General features: G+C 35.3%; 1 protein-coding gene across 1 annotated transcript in view; it reads right to left on the reverse strand.

Moving 5' to 3' along the window:
• Nucleotides 1–12509: 12509 nt before the first annotated feature.
• LOC136844309 (uncharacterized) overlaps nt 12510–23253 on the reverse strand; it is a 128218-nt gene continuing 117474 nt past the window's right edge. The window contains exons 2-3 of the mRNA XM_067113283.1: nt 12857–12976; nt 12510–12706 (exon numbers count right to left, since the gene is read on the reverse strand). Of these exons, the coding sequence (XP_066969384.1) occupies nt 12510–12706; nt 12857–12976 (317 nt within the window). The remainder of the gene's footprint in view (nt 12707–12856; nt 12977–23253) is intronic.

The raw sequence follows: 23253 nt of genomic DNA on the forward strand, positions 1-23253 counted from the left end.
TTGTATAATGTATTGTGCACCTCGCTATCAGGAAAAGTATACTGTTCTATTAATAGCACAGAAAGAAATGCTATTTCACAAAAAAAAAAAAAAAATTCCAACGCTTTATTTTAAGTTTTCTCTGCATGAGAAATTATTTAGACCTTTCATCATTTTTATGTATTTACAGTATAGTGTTTAAAAAAGCGTGACAGAGTCGTTTATATACTGTATATATGTATATATATATATATATATATATATATATATATATATATATATATATATATATATATACATACATACATAGGCTACATACATACACAAACGTATATATATTTATATATACATATCCTAAATATAGAATGAATTCGAAAGAGAGGCAAGAAATGACCCAATGTAAAAAAAAAAAAAAAAAAAAGGAAATATGGCAATATGTGCAAATGGGACATCCGTGACTTGCACTGGAAGGCTTTCACTTAACGAAGGAACCGGAGTAATCAGAGAAATTGATGTCTTGGTGTCTTGTCAAAAGGGAGCTTCGGAAAAGCGGAGCAGTTGCTCTTCTATTTACGTCAGAGTATGATGAAGTGCATTGCTACAGAGCCGTGGTTCTCAAATTTTTTGGTGTCGTTACCCCCGGGGGCAGTGTTTTGATAGATCACCATTACTCCTACCCCATTCCTCGTCGGTCATGTGAAGTTATAATACAAAGGAAAGAAAAATATTGGAATGGTTAATTTCTAATGCTTTTTATATGTAAGAAATTAATTTTACTTTTACTCAAGTCTTAAGAAATAATTTAGATTTTAGACATTATTCTTTTGACAAAAAATGAAAATTAAAGTATTGTTCCTTTTATTACAGATTGGAATGAAAGCATTATTTCTTTGGTAATTAATAGAAAATAAAGACATAATTGCTGCAATATTGATGGGAAATATGGTAGTGTTTGTCCTTTACTAAAATATCAATGCGAGGGTCTGTAGAGGACAGTGCACATCGCATGTCAGCATCAACGTCATTCATCTGGTTCCTGGCTTTGGAATTTTACTCCAAAGAACTATTACTTTTAGAAAGTGCCCCGTTACCCCCCATGAAACGGTTTCATTACCCCCACGGGGTTAATTACCCCCAGTTTGAGAACAATAGCCATAGAGGCATACTGGAGCCGGTAATGGCAACAGTACTGCATTAGCAATGTTAGAAATTTAACATAATCTTGATAAAAAAAAACTCCAACGATAATTCTATTCATTCATCAATCGCTATTATTAGTTTCTGTATTTCTCTTCTCATAGATTTATCTATCTGTTAAAATACCACCAAAATTTTATTGAAGTCGTAGTCATGAATATATATATATATATATATATATATATATATATATATATATATATATATATATATATATATATATTATATATATATATATATATATATATATATATATATATATATATATACAGTATATATATATGTATATATATATATATATATATATATATATATATATATATATTTATATCTATCTATCTATCTATCTATCTATATATACACACATATATGTAAGTACTATTATTCATTCCTAAGTACTATTATTCATTCCTAAATGAGCTTAAAAACTTATCTGTATCGCTATATATGATATAAAACAGAAAGCTATTATTCATTACATTATGGCAATTTGTGTTATGACAGACATTTCTGCAAATAAAAAATATCTAGTTGAGATTATCAATTATTGAAACAAAATAACAGATATAAATCCCAGGTATCACTTTCTGAGGGTTCCATAATTCCTCCTTCAAGGACGCCATTAAAACATTCCCCTGCTCTCCGTCACTTTAAGTATTATAACTCAGAAACAGTAAATAGCCTCTAACACACATTCTTGGACATTTATATAATATAGCCTTAAGGTTAGCAAGTCAAATGCAGCTCTAAAGCTAATTTTAACAAGTCTGGACTCAAATTCATTTCCAAAGATATCCTGGCTATAACTAGGAGGACACTAAAAATGGAATGGAGAGTCTAGGAATACATTTCAGCACATCCACAGCCTCTCTGGAATAGACAGAATATTACAACAGTTCAAATAACATGGAAAAGTGGTATTTGAAATATAAACACAATTAAATATACCGTAGTGTTGGGGCGATAGTACGCTAAGCGTCTAAAAAAATTCTGGAAAGGGCATTAATACTTTCGCAGCCATGACTCACTACGATGTCCAAGATTTTTTTTTTATTCGATGGCCTTTGAATTCTTGATGAAAAGTTGTCCAGGATGGCAGGTGTCAGGACTGGGAGCATCAACAGAAGGCTGATTAGCTTTAAAGGCCGAGGCCTTTGAAGTCTTGAGTAGTACATAATACACACTCCATTAAAATAATATCTTACGCTGTTGCGTGTAACCTAAAAACGGATCATGCCCTCGTGACCCACATTTTAGCAACAATAATTCTCTGCTCTGTACGGAGCACACCACGTCAACAACAACTCTGGGCTGATACCTCGCGTTTAAAACAAGATTGGTTTTCGAATTCTGATATTTATAATCATTGACGTATCGACAGTTTCATTCCGGGTACACTGGATTGTACAAAGGGTTATATTGTCACAATTAAATTAACAATAAAGGGTTATTTTAAAATCAACTAATGGCGAAAAAAAGTGTCTAAAGTTGATAGTGTATATTTGAAGTAAATAACGCGGAAGAAGCTAAACTGTCAACCGGGAGTTATTTTGCTTATGAAATCAGCTGTATTCAAGGAATTTTCCTTGTGATTGAAACTACAGCATGGGCTTTTCTCTCTTTACTGTTTTATTCAAGTCATTTTGGTAATTTACTTATAAAAAGAACACTAGTTAGTTTTCTGTAAAAGAAAAAGTCTGTCCGTCCGCACTTTTTCTGTCCGACCTCAGATCTTACAAACTACTGAGGCTAGAGGGCTGCAAATTGTTATGTTGATCATCCACCCTGCAATCATCAAACATACCAAATTGCAGCTCTCTGGCCTCAGTAGTTTTTATTTCGTTTAAGGTTAAAGTTAGCCATAATCGTCCTTCTGGCAACGGTATAGGATAGGCCGCCACCAGGCCGTGGTTAAAGTTTCATGGGTTGCAGCTCATACAGCATTACACCGAGACTACCGAAAGATAGATCTATTTTCGGTGGCCTTGATTATACGCTGTGTAGCGGCTGTACAGAAAACTCGATTGCACCGAAGAATCTTCGCCGCTGTATAATGACTGGAGATCTACTTCTAATTTAAGTTGATAATTCACCAAATTTAGAGTGACGCAGTTATGCAAATGCCTAGTTGCTAATAACGTTCGTACTCAATGTACTGTATTGAAAGTTCATTTCCAAACAGCATTTCATACATTGCGTTAATAAAGCAGCCTCATAGTTTTCATACCTTTGACTGAAATAAATTCCCGTCAAAAGTATGGAAACTAGGAAGCTGCTTTATTATGTTATGTTTGGGAATGAACTTTTCAGTACAGTACGTTGAGTACGAACGTTTTTAGCAACTAAACATTCGCATAAATCCGTTACTCTTTAAATTGGGTGAATGATCATTTTAAATTAGAAGTGGATTTCCAGTCATTATACAAATTCTTTTTTATCTTTTGTCTCTTTTTTCATCGTTTCAGTATTTGTGCCTTTTCTGGTCAATACAAGTAGTGCTCTCCATATTTATATAGGACAGTATGCATTTATTTAAGAAAATAGTATATAGTCAGTGATGCCAACTTACCTAATGTACAACAAGGGTAGATGAATGGTCATTTGTGCCGTTGAATAAATGAGTGAAACGCGTAGATAAAAAGGTTGAATCTGCGACAGAAAGGGTAAATATAAGGAAACAATAATTTATTTTTTTTTATAACATTTGACACCATTTTCTGTCTGTTCTCTAGCAAGGGCCACTGTACCGAAGTTACTTTAAACCATAATTTCGGCTGGGTGATTCTGATGAAATTCTATTCGGTGTTGCCAGATCTCCTTGCTCTAAATTATACAGTCGTCCGTTTCCAACTAGTTTTACTCTTTTTTTTTTTAATTAGATTCAGATACTGGAGTAATTTGCGAATTTTTAACTAGTTATCTTCGTCCCATTTTTAATCCCACGATTTAGGCGACAAGCATCTTTTATGTACCTATCTTGTTGATGATTATTTTCCAACATATTACCATTTTCCTTTGCTACCACAGCTTGCTGTTATGAAAACAGTTGTATGGGTTTAAAATATGTATTTTTCGGTCACGCGCTCTATACTGAGCACATTCAGTTGTTGGGGATCTGCTCCACAAATCGGATTAGCGACTGGTCTAAAACGAATGATGCTTTGATGGTACGGTCGCCGATGCCTTTGATGGATAACCGCCGATTCGTAGAACACTCATGGCTGAGATAACAAACAAGTTCATTCCACAAAATGATGACTGAACTAAATAACGGAGTATTAATCTGGGATAAACAGGCATTGCAGTCCTCTTCGCTGGTGAAAGGTAAGCGTTCTGAGGTGGCATAAGGCTGTTTTGTAAATTTGTATCACTAAAAGTAACTGAGGCGCACAGGATAGGTTTTCTTCAAACTTTGCTCTTGATGGAAAACAGACTTGAATTGTAATTTTTGAGTCTATCAATATTTGCATTCGGAAAAAAGATAGGAGTAATACATGTTTCATTCAGTGTTAAGTTAATACACTGTCTCTAATTCACTTTCTAGCAAAGGCACTAACATAATTAATACTCTTTCTGTAATAGGTTTACTCTTTTAAGCTTGATTTAATTTCATTGTTTCATATACTCTATTTTCTTATTTTTCAAAATATTTCTAGTAGCCTATTTGGAATAATTCCATAGGCGGTTGCATGAACTGCTTTAATTAGCTACAGAGGTAAAAAAAAAAAAACATTCCAAATCGCAGTATAAGGAATAGTGCTTGGTACTATACTGTAGCGACTAAGCATCGTGGCTAAAAGGTATTCAGAAAATAAAAAAAAGGCAAAATTAATGTTTTACCTTGCTTAAGGTGAAGCCACTTGGCACTATCGAAAACAGAAGGTGAGAAATTTCTATCTCTCATCAGGTGGAAAGGAGACGGGAAGGGGAGTGGGTTGGGGAGAAATAGTTGTTGGGGGGGGGGATGTCTGGGAGACGTGTCATATCCGAGAGCTGGACACCATTCACTGCGAGGAAGTTGGGAGAAGATTAATTTCCGTATCAACAGTTTGATTCTATCTCCAAGCGGGAAATGGGGATCCTAAAACGGATAACTCTCCGTGTTGTTGTTGTAAATCTTGCTGTCATTGAAATACCGCGTAGGCTATATAGTGTTATTGTAGCATATGCACACACAAAAGATGAAGCAGAATATTATTCCAAGAGAATGGAGATGCCTGTGACAACAGTTTCTAAATGGAATCATTAGAAACGAGTAAAAAATGCCCAGAAGTTTCTTCGGCGCAATCGAGTTTTCTTTACAACCGCTACAGCGTATAATCAAGGCCACTGAAAATAAATCTATCTTTTGGTGGTCTCGTTATAATGCAGTATGACCCGCGGCCCTTGAAAATTTAACTACGACCCAGTGGTTGCCTATCCTATATCGTTGCCAGAGCTACCCTGATATATTTCTTTAACCTTAAATAAAATAAAAACCACTGGGGCTAGAGGGCTGCAATTTGGTATGTTTGATGATTGGAGGATGAATTATCTACATACCAATTTGCAGCCCTCTAGCCTCGGTAGTTTTTAAGACCTGAGGGCGGACAGAAAAAGTGCGGAGAGAATAAAGTGAGGACGGACAGACAAAGCCGGCACAATAGTTTTCTTTTACAGAAAACTAAAAAGGAGACGAGGAAAGCGTAAAAAGTGCTGCGCAGATGGAACAGTAAAAGTACGGTAACTCACATTATTAGCTTAACATCCAGAAAACGAGAGACTGCATTCAAACCTGAGGCGAGGTTCTATAGTGTTGATGAGCTTTTAGTGGAGGCATATGAAACGTCTAATGGTGGAGCAAGTTTTCTGTACAAAGGTCGCATTCAGACTTAGAGGAATGAATATATATATAATATATATATATATATAATATATATATATATATATATATATATATATATATATATATATATATATATATATATATATATATATATATATTAATATATATATACATACATATACATTATGTATATATATGTATATATATATATGTATATATGTGTATATATATTTATAGTTATATATATATATATATATAATATATATATATATATATATATATATATATATATATATATATATATATATATATATATTTTATTCTATAATCTTTCTCCGCTTATTCGAATATGCATATCACACTTCTCATGCTTAAAAAATGGGAGATACCACAGAAGCAAAACCAAACCGAAAAAAATAAGCAAACAAATACCGAGTATGGAAGAAGACCCTTTCAAGGAAATTCACTGCTTATGACGGTCGTCTTGTTTTCTGTATTTTTTTTTTTTTTGTCTCAGAACAAATGTATTCCGGCTGTAGGTGAAGGTGCTGCTACGTCAAGACGCCTTGCTTTTTTTCTGGTGTTTTCTTCGAGGGTTATACCTCCCCTCACTCTTCCCCTTCTCCCTTTTCATATGACCCTTTCATTCAGCGTCTTCCTCCCTTGATGCAAGACGTCTTCCACTCTCTCATTTTTCTTTGCGCCGAATGATATCACCTGCCTTTATCCATTTCCTCACCTTTGACATAACGCTTGTTTACGTATATGCTTTTTTTCCTTACATTACTAGATGTTAATTTTGGAATATTCTACAATTTATCATCATGACGAAAAGAATTGTTTGCATCTCATTTACCTTGCATGAGGAATTATTCCGGGGGGGGGGGGCGGATTTGTGCCATCAGTACACGTTATGCTGTGCACTGTAGGCATTACATAGGGATCTTTGCAGCGACCCTTCGGCACCTAGCGGCAACCCCTTTCATTCCTTTCACTGTACCTCCGTTCATATTCTTTTTATTCCATCTTACTTTCCACCCTCTTTTAACAATTGTTTCATAGTGCAACTGCGAGGCTTTCCCCCTGTTACACCTTTCAAACCTTTTACTCTCATTTCCGTGTCAGCCATGAATGACCTCATAGGTCCCAGCGCTTGGCCTTTGGCCTAAATTCTATATCCTATATTCTATCTTCTATGAAGAATTATTCGTAAACATATGTAAAGTTGTCTGGTGACATTAATGATGATGCGGTCACTAAGAAATTCACAAAGTCGAGAAAAACTGTTGTGTAATAAAAATCCACAATTATATAAATAATTTGTATTATTTATAAAAGATGAAAGCAAACAAAGACCTCAACGGCGTTCTTCCTAAAGTATTCACGTCAAAGCTTTTAGCTTTAACACTGAGGAGGAACAATTAATTCAGTTTATTTATATACTTGTGGCTTTTATTTTAAGGTAATCCGATTATTAGCTGTGTCTGTTAATGTTACTCGGGTTCATTTCGATGTCTGTCTATTACCTTGAGGTTTTAATCTCTTATCGTTTCTGGTGTCTGAACTTTGAAAGGAACAATAGTTCTGTCTGTGAGGACAGTTGAATGTCTGCATTTTGTCCCCTGAACAAGATCCACTTATTCAACTCCAGGTTGATGTATCATTGTTGACTTCATGAGTCCCCATCGTCTCCAGGGCTGGTAATCTCCCTACAGTTTTTATTCAGCACATAAAAAGCAGACGTAAATGAAAGGGTTTTTTCACACCTTACGGATGATAGTTTTTGGTACTAAGACTGTCTCCTTTTCATGTGCAACCAAGGGCAGATATTTATATCCATATGTAAATATGAAGAGAGAGAGAGAGAGAGAGAGAGAGAGAGAGGGTGGGGGGCGGGAAAGCGGACATGCGCTTTTTCGTATTAAAAAGCATCTCCGGAGAAGTTATTAAACTAGACTAGATACAAAAAATAGTTTTATTCTCAGAGAGAGAGAGAGAGAGAGAGAAAAAAAAGAAGGTATAGCCAGGTAAAATGGTTGGGTAAAAATGGAACGGAAGAATAATTGTGAGAAAATAAATTCTCCTCTGGAAAGTAATCGTGGAAACCGTTTTCCTGTTCTCTCCCCCACTGATTCCGGCCGGAGGAAAGAATATAGGTCTGAGTTTTGGAGTTAGAATATGTATGTATCCATGCGTGTGTATGCTTACATAAGGAGAGAGATTTGAGTTTATAAATATGATTTCTCAGTGTTCTCTAATGCTTCTGTAGGTACAAATAATGAAGAGAGTAGGCATGATCGTATATAAGGAGAGAGATTTGTGAGTTTACAAATATGAATTCCCCATGTTCTTTAATGCTTTTGCAGTTACAAATAATGAAGAGAGTAGGCATCTATGTGTATACGTTCATAAGGAGAAGGCTTTGTGAGTTTATAAATACGAATTCCCAATATGCTCCAGTGCTTATGTAGGTACAGTTTAAGAAGAGAGAGAGAGAGAGAGAGAGCTGATTCCTAATTTCAGATTCGATCTTAAAGAAACAAAACCACAGGAGCGAGTCTCGCAAGAAGGAATATGCGATATCTCCAACTATATTTATCAAGTATACGACACCAGACAGGAAAGGACCCTTTGGCGGCACTCGTAAAAGTAATAGGATAAAATAAATCTAAAAAGATTTCAGTGGGAGAAAATAGAAGCTTGTCATGTAAGGAAAACATTTTTATTTTTCCACTTCATCATAAAAGATGATGATGATTTCATGTATATTGTGTATGTATATATATATATATATATATTATATATATATATATATATATATATATATATATGTATATATATATATATATATATATATATATATATATATATATATATATAAATGTTTATATATATATATATTTATATTATATATATATATATACAGTATATATATCTATATATATTTATATATATATATATATATATATATATATATATATATATATATATATATATATATATATATATGGATAAGGTTACCAGTCCATTACTGTGAAAAAAGTTATGGCCGGATGAGGTTGCCAGTCTGTTACTGTGTAAAAGAGAGTTATGGCCGGAATCAGTATTACTTTTCCTTTTTAAATAACTGGTTATTTTACGATTTCTCATGACTGAAAAGTTTAGGTTTATTCCGTGCAATTTTCTTTTTTTCTCTTTTTTTTATCATTTCCGTCATACTGTATCAAAGAATACAAGGACCAAAGACAAGAATGTTTTATAGAACAATAGAGATCGCTCGTCTTTCCTGTCGAATGGATTATTTTATTGTCCAGGAAGCTACTTCGTGAAATCCCTTTCTGGGCTCATCTAGAGCCGAGTACAATACGATCGGAGACAAGAGATTAAATTAGGACAAGATGGGTAACGGCACGAATGAGGGGGAAATGGAAAAAGGAATAGCCAAATAAGATGAGAGTGATTAGAGAAATATTCAAATTAAACTTATAATGTAAAGGAATGTGAATATAGGGAAGCCAAAACCGAACGAACGGAAAAACTTGAATTAGGAAATGTGAATGCTAGAAGAACGAGTAAAGAAAAATGCTGCACTAACACCGAAGGAATAGGAAACGAACAGAATAAGCATACGAATGAAGGCGAGAATGAAAAGAAGGTTCCAAGTAAATGGGGTTAAATCAGTTAGACGAGAGGAAGGATCATTCGCGGAAACAAATACCCTGATATAACATTTCGTCTCTTCGGGGAATTAATTCCCAAGAACTTTTCCTCCGCGTAATTACAATCTGGAAACATTGCGTAATTTTTTTTCTTGTCCGGGAAGAAACATTTTTTTTTTTTCCTCGCCGTTGTCTAAAGCTCCATGATTTTCATTTTGCTCACCGCGGTGTCTCGGAACAGGAGAGAAAAGGTTATGTGAAGATATATCGAGCTGTATGAATAATGTTTCGGCAGTGAGTTAAGATGAAGAAATGGAGATTTCCTGAATATTATTCTTGTAGTTTGAAATACTCTTTCATAGCAACTTATGATGTGTAAGGATATTATAGGGAATAGTAAAAGATATCCTTTTTGTATGTTTAAATTCGTAAAAGCAATACAAGAGATCTTTGAATATTTACATGTAATTTTTCAATTTCAGGAGCTACGCGTATCCAAAGACTGGAGAAATGAAAACAAAACTGCAAGAACGCAGTGAGGCAGGCTTAACCGACTGAACACTAACGTCCTGTAAGTATTTACAAAAATTAATGCACACAGGAATTGAATATCACCCATTTGTGATGTTTTGTTTCCTGGTCTCCTTTTGATTATGGAACTGAAATTACACTTATCTGCATGTCCGTTCATTATAAATGTAGTTAAGTCTTTGTATTGAAAAGAACGATGTACACATATATATGTTTTAGTTTTCTGTAAAAGATAACTATTGTGCCGGCTGTGTCTGTCCGTCCGTACTTTCTTCTGTCCACACTTTCTTCTGTCCGTCCTCAGATCTTAAAAACTAGTAAAGCTAGAGGCTGCAAATTGGTATCTTAATCATTCCCCCCCCCTCCCCCCAGTCATCAAACATACCAAATTGCAGCCCTCTAGCTTCGGTAGTTTCTATTTTATCTAAGGTTAAAGTTAGCCGTAATCGTGCTTCTGGCAACGATATAGGATAGGCCACCACCGGGCCGTGGTTAAAGTTTCGTGGGCCGCAGCTGTTACATCATTATACCGAGACCGCCGAAAGGTAGATCTATTTTCGGTGGCATTGATTATACGCTGTAGCGGCTGTACTGAAAACTCGTTTGCCCCGAAAAAACTTCGGCACATTTTTTACTTTTTTATTTACTGGCACATATCTACACATTTGCATACATATATACGCATACATACGTACGTATATATATATACATATGTGCATTTATATATACGTACACACATATATATATGTGTGTGTGTATACGTAAATGTATATTCAGTGATATACGAATATATCGGCAAATCTAGCAATTTAACTGAACCATTTCAGTTGGGTTAGTGGGATTATCAAGTAATTCCAATTTGCAAATGATTTTTTCATTAAAATAGATGGCTAATATTCTCATCAGTGTCCAAGCAGCGCAACGTACCCGCAATTCGTTATCTGGAAATATTAGCGTTTTATCTAAAAAATAATTAGTACTCGATTTGAGTGAAAGAGGGTGGTACATTGTTACTTCTGAAAACAAAATGACTGGAAATAATGAGTAAAAAGACACAATAATGTAAGTAAGAGACTGTATTTTTCCAAAATACAAAAGAGGGGCCCCTGTTTTTAAACCCCCTTTTTTGTATTTTGGAAAAATGCAGTTTCTCATTTACATTATTGTGGATTTTTACTCAAGCTACCTCTTAATGCGCAGACAACCTGTCACACATGAAGGTAGAGAGAAGAACAGTAAAATAAAATAAACTGAGAGTTGTGAGAGGAGAGAGAGAGAGAGTAGATAGGAAGGACTGGTTGCGTACATAAACACCCATGTATCATTAACTCTGCCATTGGTCAGTCGATGATGAAGAACAAACTAATTGTCTCTTAAAAGCCCTCGCATGCCGTTTCCCCTTTTGGAGCAAATTAAAAATAATATTCTTTTCAAGACTCGCGGACATCCCAGAGGGTCAAGTCGAACTTACTCATCCGGGAGAGAGAGAGAGAGAGAGAGAGAGAGAAAATGAAAGCCTCATTAAAATTCATGAGGCTTCGGACGTAAAGGGTATTTGATGACATCCGTTTGGGAAGTCTAAAGAGAAGGGAATTCTTGGTGACATCTGGACAACGCTGTATTTAAGCGACGGTATGCCTTCCTAAACCATTTCTGAAGAATATTGAGATCAGGAATGGCTTTCAGAATTATGAGTATTTAATTGTGTATGCGTTTGAATTACATCTCTCTCTCTCTCTCTCTCTCTCTCTCTCTCTCTCTCTCTCTCTCTCTCTCTCTCTCTCTCTCTCTCTCTCTCTCTATATATATATATATATATATATATATATATATATATATAAAAACACATATATATTTATTTATTTATTTATACAAACACACACATATATATATAATATATATATATATATATATATATATATATATATATATATATATATATTATATGTATATATGTTAGTGTGCATATACTGTGTATACAGACACATATATATATATATATATACTATATATATATATATATATATATATATATATATATATATATATATATAGTGTATTCGTGTGTGCCCTAATTTAAAATCTTAACATCTCGACCAATTTGAACACACTGTTGACCTTTAAATCCTTTCATAAGTAACTTTAATCTAGACACCTGCTCCCTGATAGCCGCTATGTCCCTAAGGAACAATTGATCTGCGTCGTTCTGCTACACGTAACTTGTAACATCAAGGTGTCATTGCTAGTGGATAAGAATCAAGATTTTTGTAAGCTATTTTGGTGCTGCCTTTTGGGCTTTGTTAGCTACTGAGCTCTTTTCAAATACTTTGTTTCTCAGGTTCTTGACCTCGGTTGCGGTTGTACGTGATCGGCGATAGAGAGTTGTTGTTGTTTGTGTTGGTGAACTTAAATTCATCTGATTTGACATTCTTAGCGATGCTGTTGTAGGATGATTGTTCATAATGGTACTCGTGGAATGACTGATGGACTGGGAAATTAGAAAGCACATGAATACCTAGTGTTATATAAGGTTTTAGAAATTTAAAGTATATTGCATAATTCTGCCAGAAAATCACCTTTCATTCATACGATTTCTTAGAACTACAGAGAAGACGGTATTAATGATACATTCTTCGGAGCCTTTGTTTTACTATTGTTGAATTACAGTACTTAGATGTCTGCGCCCCCACGGGGGATTTACGGTTCTTCTCATGAGGTAGTGATAGCCCAGTGGCATCATCGGTTAGTCGCACTTTGTGGGTCTGGAGTTCAAGCTTCGCTGAGTCTGTTGCATTTCCATTGGCGTGAGAGAACAGAACACAGATAGTTGTACTTGCTGAGATCAGTAGCCATTGCTTGCTTCCCTTGGTCTCTCGTCGAGTCTCGAGGCATTCACTTGTCCTTTGCCTTGACTACCTTTCAACCTTTAATCTAAATTCCCCGTAGGGGGGTAGTGCTGTCAGTGCGCCACATGCGGTGCGCTGTAGACATGACTTAAGGTTCTTTGTAGCGTTCCTGTGGCCCCTAACTGCAACCCTATTATTCCTTTTACTGTACCTCCCTTCATATTCTCTTTCTCCCGTCGCACTTTCCACCCTCTCCTAACAGTTGATTCATGGTGCAACTGCGAGGTTTTCCTCTTGTTACCCCTTTCAGATCTTTTTACTGTCAATTTCCCTTTCAGCGCTGAATGACCTCAAAGGCCCCAGCGCTTGGCCTTTGGCCTAAAGACTACTATATTCTTTACTTCTTCTATAAAGAGTACTTCAACTAGGAACTTAAGCAGTGCCTGGCTTCATGGACTGGTGCCTGCTGCTTGTATCAGCACTGACATTCTTCCGAGGTGACACGTTATAACAACATGGTTTCGGTACCACAAGTGTCTTTATTCTTCTCACAGCTGAACAGCGGAGCGGTCAGCGTAGCAGTACTCTATTGCTACCAATTCTTATGGTAAAGTGTCATTCCATGTTGCGTTAGTATTTCTGACTGCCATTGTTGCTTATGCATAAATGTATTTACTAGTTTTATTTACTTGTTATTCTATCGTTACTTTCTTCATTCAGTTTCTCTTTTTGCATGTTCCGCCTGATTGCTCATATTGAGTAATGATAATAATATTTATTTTTGTTGGATCACTGAAGCTGAAAACTTACCGCATGTCTTTTGTTACTACTGCACAAAATGGAAATAGTTTATGTAGGATGATCATCACATCAATGTGCAAAAATTTCCCAATTAATAATTTTCTCTCAGCAATCATCAGAGAATTTTCTGTATTTTTTAGTGAAAATATTTTGAAAGCTGGTGATTTTGTTCTTTCGTGGAAGCTGCTCAGGCAAAACTTCCTTGATTAAATCCTTTTATCTAATATACTTTATGCCTTAATTTATCCATTACTTTTACGGATAAACATGCATATATCATTGATGAGGTGCAGCTGCCATGAAAAAAAAATTCCCTTTGTCATAAAATATTACGCCATCTCCTTTTACTTTTACTATTGTCATTCAAAACACAGAAAATTCTGTTATATATACTTGGCGCAAACTAGTATAGATGGGGGATTTATTAATGCGATATAAAGGTTACTGTTCCTTCAGTGTGTTTGCAAGTCAGTGGAGTGTTTACAAGTGAAAATAGGACCGAGACACTTCCCAAACACTTCTGTCAACGTTGGTGGCTAAAAGAGATCATTATAAGTTCATCCTTTTGAGGGTATGATGTTACTAAATTGATGGTTGTTGAATATAAGCCAATTTAAATAAAATCAGTGTACGAACAGTTGTAAACCCTGGACAATGGAAGTGATTTATAGTTGATCTGACTTGGCTATTGAGATTATTCATAGTATTTGATTTAACAATGGAAAATCAAATATTATTACTAATGTCTATCAAATCAAATCATATATTATAAATAATTTCTCTATGCAAATCAAATCTTTTTCATGATGTGCTTGTAGGGTTAAGCCACGAGACAAGGAACCACTTAAGGGAGGTAAAGGCTTGTGACAACCAGAGTTACCATTATCGCATTAAACTTTAGGAACGCATTCTCTTCCAAACATCATGTCTTTATGGTTATATCGAGGCGTTTTAGGCTAGACTAACAAGCCGAGATTTGATTAAATCGGTATTAGCCTGGATCAATCGTGAAAATGGAAAAATAGTTCACGGCACTCAAGTGTATCAGAGTGGGGTCAGAAACAAGCAGAGGAAATTACACTGGCAGTGAACAGTTTTGCAGAATGAGACAAGCGTGACATCATATTGTTATCTAATTTCTTACAACACATTACTGACTATTGATTAGGATAAATTTTTCAAAGTAAAAATTCAACTTTTTACTGAAAGTTGGATCAATTATTCAAGGTATACCTGTTAGTAGAGAAGTAAGTGTGCAAAGAGGAAAAACTAAGTGTTGACAAAGAAAAACTATATCATCCGAGGTCCTGTATCCCCCCATCACTTTATTAGAATCATAACTGGAAAAGGTTGAATATCGTTTTCCTGGAATCGCCGTCATTTTGTTCGTAAGAATGTGAAGGCCACATGCTCTACTTCTTCATTTCTATGCTGGCGAAACGGTTGTTATTCTTCGCTAGACATTACTTTCTCTGTCTCTTTAATTACCTATTCCGTTATCCTTTTCCAAGAAACTTCAATAACAACAGGTTTTTCGGTCGCCAATCAATGATTTTATGAACTCTCTAACGACCATAATGAGCAACGTCATTGTTTACTAACAGGAATTCTGTAAACAATTTCTTGCATTTTTTAAAGGAATTGAATGGAGAAAAACATGTTGTGCTTCAAAAGAAGGTTGAATGCGCAGAAGATAATTGGTTTGCATTTAAGGGTAACAGCCCTGAAAAGGCAACATTTTCGAATAACAACAACTGGGACTTGGTCTAGATTTTTAGTGAGGAAAAATATTCTTGTTAATGAGCCGAAACAGTCTGCCAAATGGAGAATAATTGAAGGTTAATGACGAGCTCCTGTGCAGCCACACAAAGACAGTTTTATGGAAGTATGATGTGGGAAGGTCTCATTAAATGGCCATGCACAGGACAGTAACAAAGGCGGTTTGTTAGGAAAGACGAAGGTCTGAGAAGTCAATAAGGTAAGGAAAACATTTTGGAATTCAAAAGTGAATGCAGCCAGCTCTCGAAAAACAGAGGACGTTGGTAGATTATTGAACTGGAACGGATCCTTTTTCGATCGTGACAGAAATACCCCCAGCAGGAAGTGGCTTCCAGGAAAAGAAAGGGCAATGATCACTGCAACATTCACACTTAAACTGCTGAATCGTGGATGAACGCCTGTGCAGAGACTTCCACAATTATAGCCGCTCCCTGCACATAACAGAGAACACACCTACAGTGTTGTGGACGGGATCTTTAGTGAACCAAGACCTATTGTGTCTGGAGTTCCACATGGCAGTGTTCTTGGTCCACTGTTGTTTTTAGTGTATACATGTGACATGGTTGTTGGCCTGGAAAACAAGATTGTTCAGTATGCCGATGATGCAACACTTGTGGGTGTAGTAAAGTCTCCATTTTTGAGAAACGAAGCTACCCTCAGCCTCAATCTGGACATGAACCGGATCAGGGAATGGTGTAGTCGGTGGGGTATGAGGCTGAACTCTAGTAAAACGAAAACACTTTTGATTAGCAGATCTCTTACAGATTTTCCACCCCATCCTCCCCTTCAGGTGGATGGAACTTTGCTGAACGAGTCTGAAGTTTTAACTATTCTAGGTGTAACCTTTGTAACTATTCTAGGTGTAACCTTTGACTCACATCTAACTTTTGAGAAACATCTAATGAAAGTTTCAGCAAATGCCGCACGATAGTTAGGTATTCAGTGCAACTTTTGCACTCCCTTTACTGGAATACTGTTCTCCGGTGTGGACATCTGCTTCTGCCAGACATTTATCTCTATTAGATAGAGTGGTTCGTGGTGGTAGGTTTCTGTTTCCTAATAGTAGTAGTTATGACTTGGACCATCGACGGATGGTCTTTTGTTTGTCACTTTCCCACAAGTTGTATTTCAACAGAGATCTTCCACATTCACAATTGATTCCTGATCCACTCTATCTGCCGAGAGCAACCGGATTCGCCGAACAGCAGCACCAATATGCAGTAAATGTGCCTCGCTGTCCATTTGACCGTTGGACTGTGGAACAGCCTCCCAGAGGATGTCGTGCAGTTGAAACTCCAGAAGTTCAAGCGAAGATGCTATGCATTACTACCCTAGTACTATTCTCCCTGCTTTTTAATACACTTTTATCTATTTGATACTTTATTAATTTATGTTTTTTTTAATAAGTGGGATTTCTTCTTTCTGTATTTCCTTTTACCCACTCTTACTTCTTCCTAATAAACGCCACATTCTTTGGAAACTTGAATTTCAAGTCAGTGGCCTCTGTGGTCTATCGTTGCCAGATGCGGGTATGGATAACACAAGATTAAAATAAGATAAAAACTAATGAGGCTAGTGGGCTGCAATATGGTATGTTTGATGAAGATTGGAGGGTGGATGATCAACATATCAATTTGCAGCCCTCTAGCCTCAGTAGTTTTTAGGATCTGAGGGCGGACATAAAAAAGTGCGGACGGACAAACAAAGCCGGCACAGTAGTTTTCTTTTACAGAAAACTAAAAATGGAATGGTCATAAGCTAACGAACAAGTTAAAACAAGTGCGTTGATTGTGAAAGGTTACGAGGGAGTGTGATGATGTTAAGGAAGTAGGCGAAAGAATTATCAGAAAAATGAGTTCTTTTAGGAGATACTGTTCGAAGCAAATGCAGAGAAATAAATAATGGTAATAAAAAAAAATAGGTAGCTATGGATGGCTGCATCTCCAGATGTCATTAAGACGAGGCAGTTATTTTATGAAAAAGTATCGGTTGTTGGGGTCGTGACTAAGGAAAAGGAAAAAAAAAAAAGATTTGTGCAATAATAAAGGATACTCGGATATCTCGAATATCTCAGAATCAAGTCTCAAAAAGAGATATTCTCCAAAAGTTAGGGACGATAATTACCTAGGGGTGGGGGGATGAGCGAAATCCTGACATGGTTCAAAAGTTCGAAGAGGGGATGACTTTGCAGGCACGGTAGGGGAGGCAGAGTAGACAAATGGAGGAATGGCAGTTTGCTGGTAGGAATTAGAAAGCGAATGATAATTTCGTAAATATCTTGGGAAAAAATCTAGTAAATATACTGGATAAGTACAATACGAAAGATAAATGTTTACACGCAAAAGATAATGCAAGGCATAAAGCATAAAAGAGTTAAATTCACAGTTTGTCTGAAGTAGGTAAGAGGGAAGGCGAGAGAAGATGAGAAGAAAGTGAATTCGGGAGATGTTTTTGGTAATGAGTGAGAGGAAACTTTGTATAATGAGTCAGGGTGGCCATGACTCTTAGAACATGTAAGTCAAAGCAATTATTGCGGTCAAAAGGGAAAGGAAAATTTAGGTTCGAGAACAATTAGTGTCAGTTGTCTAGGGAACGATGAACAGATTGACGGTGTTTTCAATAACTGCCACGGGGAAAGATTCTTGGGAGGATTTGTCATGTAAACAGTTATTGAAAAGTAAGTGAAAAATCATCAGTCACCATGTGACAATCCACAGCTTTAATCTTTGTTTTCAAAAATACAGAAAATAGGAAAAAAAATGTGAGAAATACGGACAAAAGTGAAATGAAATACGTTCCTGATCTCTTTTAAATCTTTTGCTCCTTTGTGGCTTTAAATCCCACTGGTTGTGCCACTTCCCATTGAGTATATGGTTTTCCCGTCAGGCTCGGATTATAAAAGGCGTTTGTCTGTTATTCCTATCAATATTTATTCAGAAAAAGGAAACAGTGTAATTGTTTTGTTACAAAACCATCTCACTTCGAAGGTAGATGTACAGTAGCATTTGAAAGGAAAATAACCATGCCGTAAATAATAAAGCCTGGCCGTATGCTACGGAATAAAAATGTAAATATTCTTACGCGTGGAAAGCGAAACTCAAATGTGCCGGAAAGTAAGTAATTTCAACTTGAAATTTTTAATTAACAACAAAAGCAAACACCAGTGCTAGAATTTATTGATATTTCCAACGTATATACGACTATCTTCAAGCTTATTTTATTGAAGTCGCAATAAAAATACAGAAATGACAAATTTAGGAAGATATTATCTACCACCCTATTTCCAAGGTCACTTTACGAAAAGGTGCAGCAACACTGATATGGAGGAAGAAGGTATTATTGAAAACAGCCTTAATGCCAACCAACGCAAGAGCTATCTAAATTCGTGAAAATATAAAGAAAACACGAGAAAGCATTTTGCTGTAATTGAAAATATGTAATCGAAAATAATAAAGATCATTGTCTTGCAATCATGATATTTTGAAGGATATTTACTTCACCCTTGTTATTGCTGCTTTCATAACATTCGTTGTGTCAAGTTTGTCCTGTTTTAATAGGCATGAAGATAATGACACTTGTCGAAAGTTGCACCATAAAGAATATTTATTTGTTTGTGGGGTGGATCTTTTTTATCAAGAAATCTTTCCCAAAGAAATGAAAATGTCTAAGCGACATTTATATTAGTATTATGCATTTTTTCAGCATTTACAGAATTTGTAACTAAACTGAACAGAAACAGTAAAGGTTTTCTGATATTAAAAAGTCATGGCGTTTTGCAAATTTTTTGGCAGTTTGGGCCATTTCTGTAGCTGACATCTGCAGTGTGTCAAACGCCCCTACACACTTTGGCCCATTCACCCTTATCTTGCACGCATTCTCACGTCTTCGAAGGGGAGGGCCTGACCTCCCAACACCAATAACCTCTGAAACTTCGCTCTGTCAATGTCAGAAGACACTGTAACGTCGAAGTCATCCAGGGTGTTCAACTATTAGTCGAGACACGAGGTTGAAAGGAGGCCATGGCCAGCGTCTCAGCCTAACACAAAAGTTATACTTCCATTAAATGGTCCTATAAAATATAATAGCTTTAAGTTTGAACGCTTCCATTATATAATTTTTAGAGTAGACTCCTCCATGAAGATGGCACTTCCTGAGAAATGATAAAAGTTCATGGCAATACGAAATGAAAGCATTTGAAATATATTTTCCTACATTGTGTTGATACCAGTGCTGAAATTCTAGAGTCTTCACTCATTTATTTACCTGATGATTCATCTAGATGTCGCTCTGGGAATTCTAAAGTTTCATTGCAAATTTTCATTTGCTAAATGAATAATCAAAATATGTTCTCTGAATTCTGGAGTATCCTTACTAATTTTTTTCTTGTAATTCTAATGGTTCCTTACTCATTTTTGTCTTTGAATTCTGAAGGTTCCTTATTGATTTTTTTCTCGTAATTTTGAAGATTCGTTACTCATTTTTTTCTCATAATTCTGAAGGTTCCTTACCCAGTTTTTCTCGTAATTCTGCAGGTTCATTACCCATATTTTTCTTGGCTTTCTGAAGGTACCTTACTTTTTTTCTTTAAATGCTGAAGGTTCCTTGCTCATTTTTTATTCTCGTAATCTGAGGGTTCCTTACTCATTTTTTCTCATAATTCTGAAGGTTCATTACTCATTTTTTTCTCATAATTCTGAAGTTTCCTTACTCATATTTTTTTCTGGATTTCTGAAGGTTCCTTACTCATTTTCTTCTCGGAATGCTGAAGGTTCCTTACTCATTTTTTATTCTCGTAATTCTGAAGGTTCCTCACTCATTTTTCTCCTCGCGATTCTGAAGGATTCTTAGTCATTTTTTTTGTCGTACCTCTGAAGGTTCCTCACTCATTTTTCTCGTATTTGTGAAGGTTCCATACTCATTTTTCTCGTAATTCTGAAGGTTCCTCACTCATTTTTTCTCGTATTTCTGAAGGTTCCTTACTCATTTTTCTCGTAATTCTGAAAGGTCCTCAATTAATTTTTTCTAGTAATTCTGAAGGTTCCTCACTCATTTTGTCTCGTATTTCTGAAGGTTCCATACTCATTTTTTCTCGTAATTCTGAAGGTTCGGCAATTAATTTTTTGTAGGAATTCTGAAGGTTCCTCACTCATTTTTTCTCGTAATTCTGAAGGTTTCTTACTAATTCTTTTTCTCGGAATTCCGAAGGTTTCTTAGTCATTTTTTTTCTGTAATTCTGAAGGTTCCTTACATAATTTTTTATAATCCCTTAAAAATCGCTTCCAAATATCTTTAGCCAAAATCTAGTTAATTTTTTCATCCCCATAACTAAATTCTGAAGGTTCCTTACATATTTTTTATTCTCCTTTAAAAATTGCTTCCAAATATCTTTCACCAAATTCTAGTTTATTAATTTTTTCATCCCCATAACTGTTGAGTCCCAAGTTACTGTAGATATTAACTAAAAAAAAGAAACTACGGATTATAAGCCATTAAAATCCCTTTGATCAGATTAAATATTACGCTGCCTGTAACTATACACTGATTAATGGTCGCTTGCCTCCCAATGTTGGCAGCTTAACTTGCATTAACAACGACAGAAGCTTGTTCATTACTCACTAAACTTTAACCTTTACTTGACCCACTTCATTGTTAATAACATTTAAATCTCAATGATTGATGAACTTTTTTAATATATCAGTGAATTTGACATTAATGTTTCTGTGTACCTTGCAATATTGCCGTCAGGGTGTTGTGGCGTCGACAGTTTGACAATGTTCAGAATATTATGTTTTATTATCCTGAACGAAGGACTGAATTGTGACATGTTCTCAGAACTGTATGTAGGCTATTACTGAAGTAATTAGATTTAGGTAATTAGGCAAATAGGCTAGTAATGCGATGCAAGCGCCCAAATTTATACGTACATGATTATTCTATACTTAAAGGTATTCCAGTCGGTCACCCATCAGAATGAATATATACTCATGTATATATATATATATATATATATATATATATATATATATATATATATATATATATATATGTGTGTGTGTGTGTGTGTGTGTGTGTGTGTGTAATATAGTATATATGTATATATATATATATGTATATATATATGTATGTATATATATATATATATATATATATATATATATATATATATATATATATATATATATATATATATATATATATGTGTGTGTGTGTGTGTGTGTGTGTGTGTGTGTGTGTGTGTGTTTTGAACTTGTCTCCTAATTTGATTCCCAAGCAAGCCGAAATATTTTAGGTATGTTCATTCAGACCCCATTGTGCCTTAATTGTAGGTACCTGGTAGTTAGTAGAATGTACTGATGTGCAAAATCGTTAAAGAAGAGCTGAGCCAGCAACCTCTTCTCAAAAGATTTACTGAGGAACGGAAGGAGATATATATTATGTATGTATGTATATACACACATACATGTATACATACATACGTATATATATGTGTATATATACCGTATATATATATGTATATATATAGAACTACATTAATTTTTGCGCTATTTGCGAAGTTGCAAGCAAGATAGAAGAGCTGGGTACAATATGCGCAACGGGTTTGACGCACTGCTGGTGGATCTAGGTGTAGGCGTATGTGTTTAATCATTTTGCTCAGGGGTTCGTCCATAATTCAGTAGTTTAAAAGAGAGGATTGCCGTTTATCTTTTATTTTCCATGACATGGAAAGAATCCTTTGAACATGCGCAGATGACAATGCAGCAAAGCATGGTTTGGGGTTGAATGCTGTCTTGATTGAATTAATTATGATAAATAAAATGGCGTTTATTAGTTTGTACTGTACTTGGCAGTCTAACAAAAAAAATAAATTTTCATTGTCAGATATTGATAAATTTTTAATACTTACTGATAAAAGAGTATTCTATGGGACCAGATACCAAAATTCATGATTTGGTACCAGTGAGAGTGCAGATTGTAATTCTTTTTTAATGTCATTGAAGATTCAATTACTTTGGCAGCATTTGGCTGATCACCATCCATTGGAGTTGAAGTGTCGTCTGCTCGGAATGTCAAAGTAATGATGTTTTTGTGCTCTACACTCTACACGCTATCTTCTTAAACATTCATATGGAGCCAAATGGCATCTTTCATTTGTAAAATAATTTCTGTCATTTTTTATTATCATCTCATAGTTTCCTTTGAAATACATTTTCAAAGACCAGTATTATACGGGTCTCAACAGAAAATTAATTAACAAAATACTTTCCTTTATCCTTCGAAACAGCCTCCCCCCCCCCTTTTTTTTAAATAAAATTGAGTTACGTAAACAAATCCTAAAAACAAATCGTTCACTTTTAAATATGTTTTTCTTGGTTATTATGTTGTTATTATGTTGTAGAAAACTAAAAATTCTTCACCTCGAAATCTAAGCCTAAAGTTTGAGAGATACCCTGTCGACCTGTCTAAATCAGAGACATTTGCAAAAACACAAATGCTTATAAGTTGAATCTTTAAAATTCAATTTTGTCACGCTGATTTTATGAGTCATGATTATTATTTATGGACTTCGGATCGACAGTGGATTCCTGATGGGTATTTATTCATCATCACTCTCATCAGCCTGTCTTATTCAGTTTCA

This window comes from Macrobrachium rosenbergii, chromosome 12 (assembly GCF_040412425.1).
Source record: "Macrobrachium rosenbergii isolate ZJJX-2024 chromosome 12, ASM4041242v1, whole genome shotgun sequence".
In the NCBI taxonomy this organism is placed as follows: domain Eukaryota; kingdom Metazoa; phylum Arthropoda; class Malacostraca; order Decapoda; family Palaemonidae; genus Macrobrachium; species Macrobrachium rosenbergii.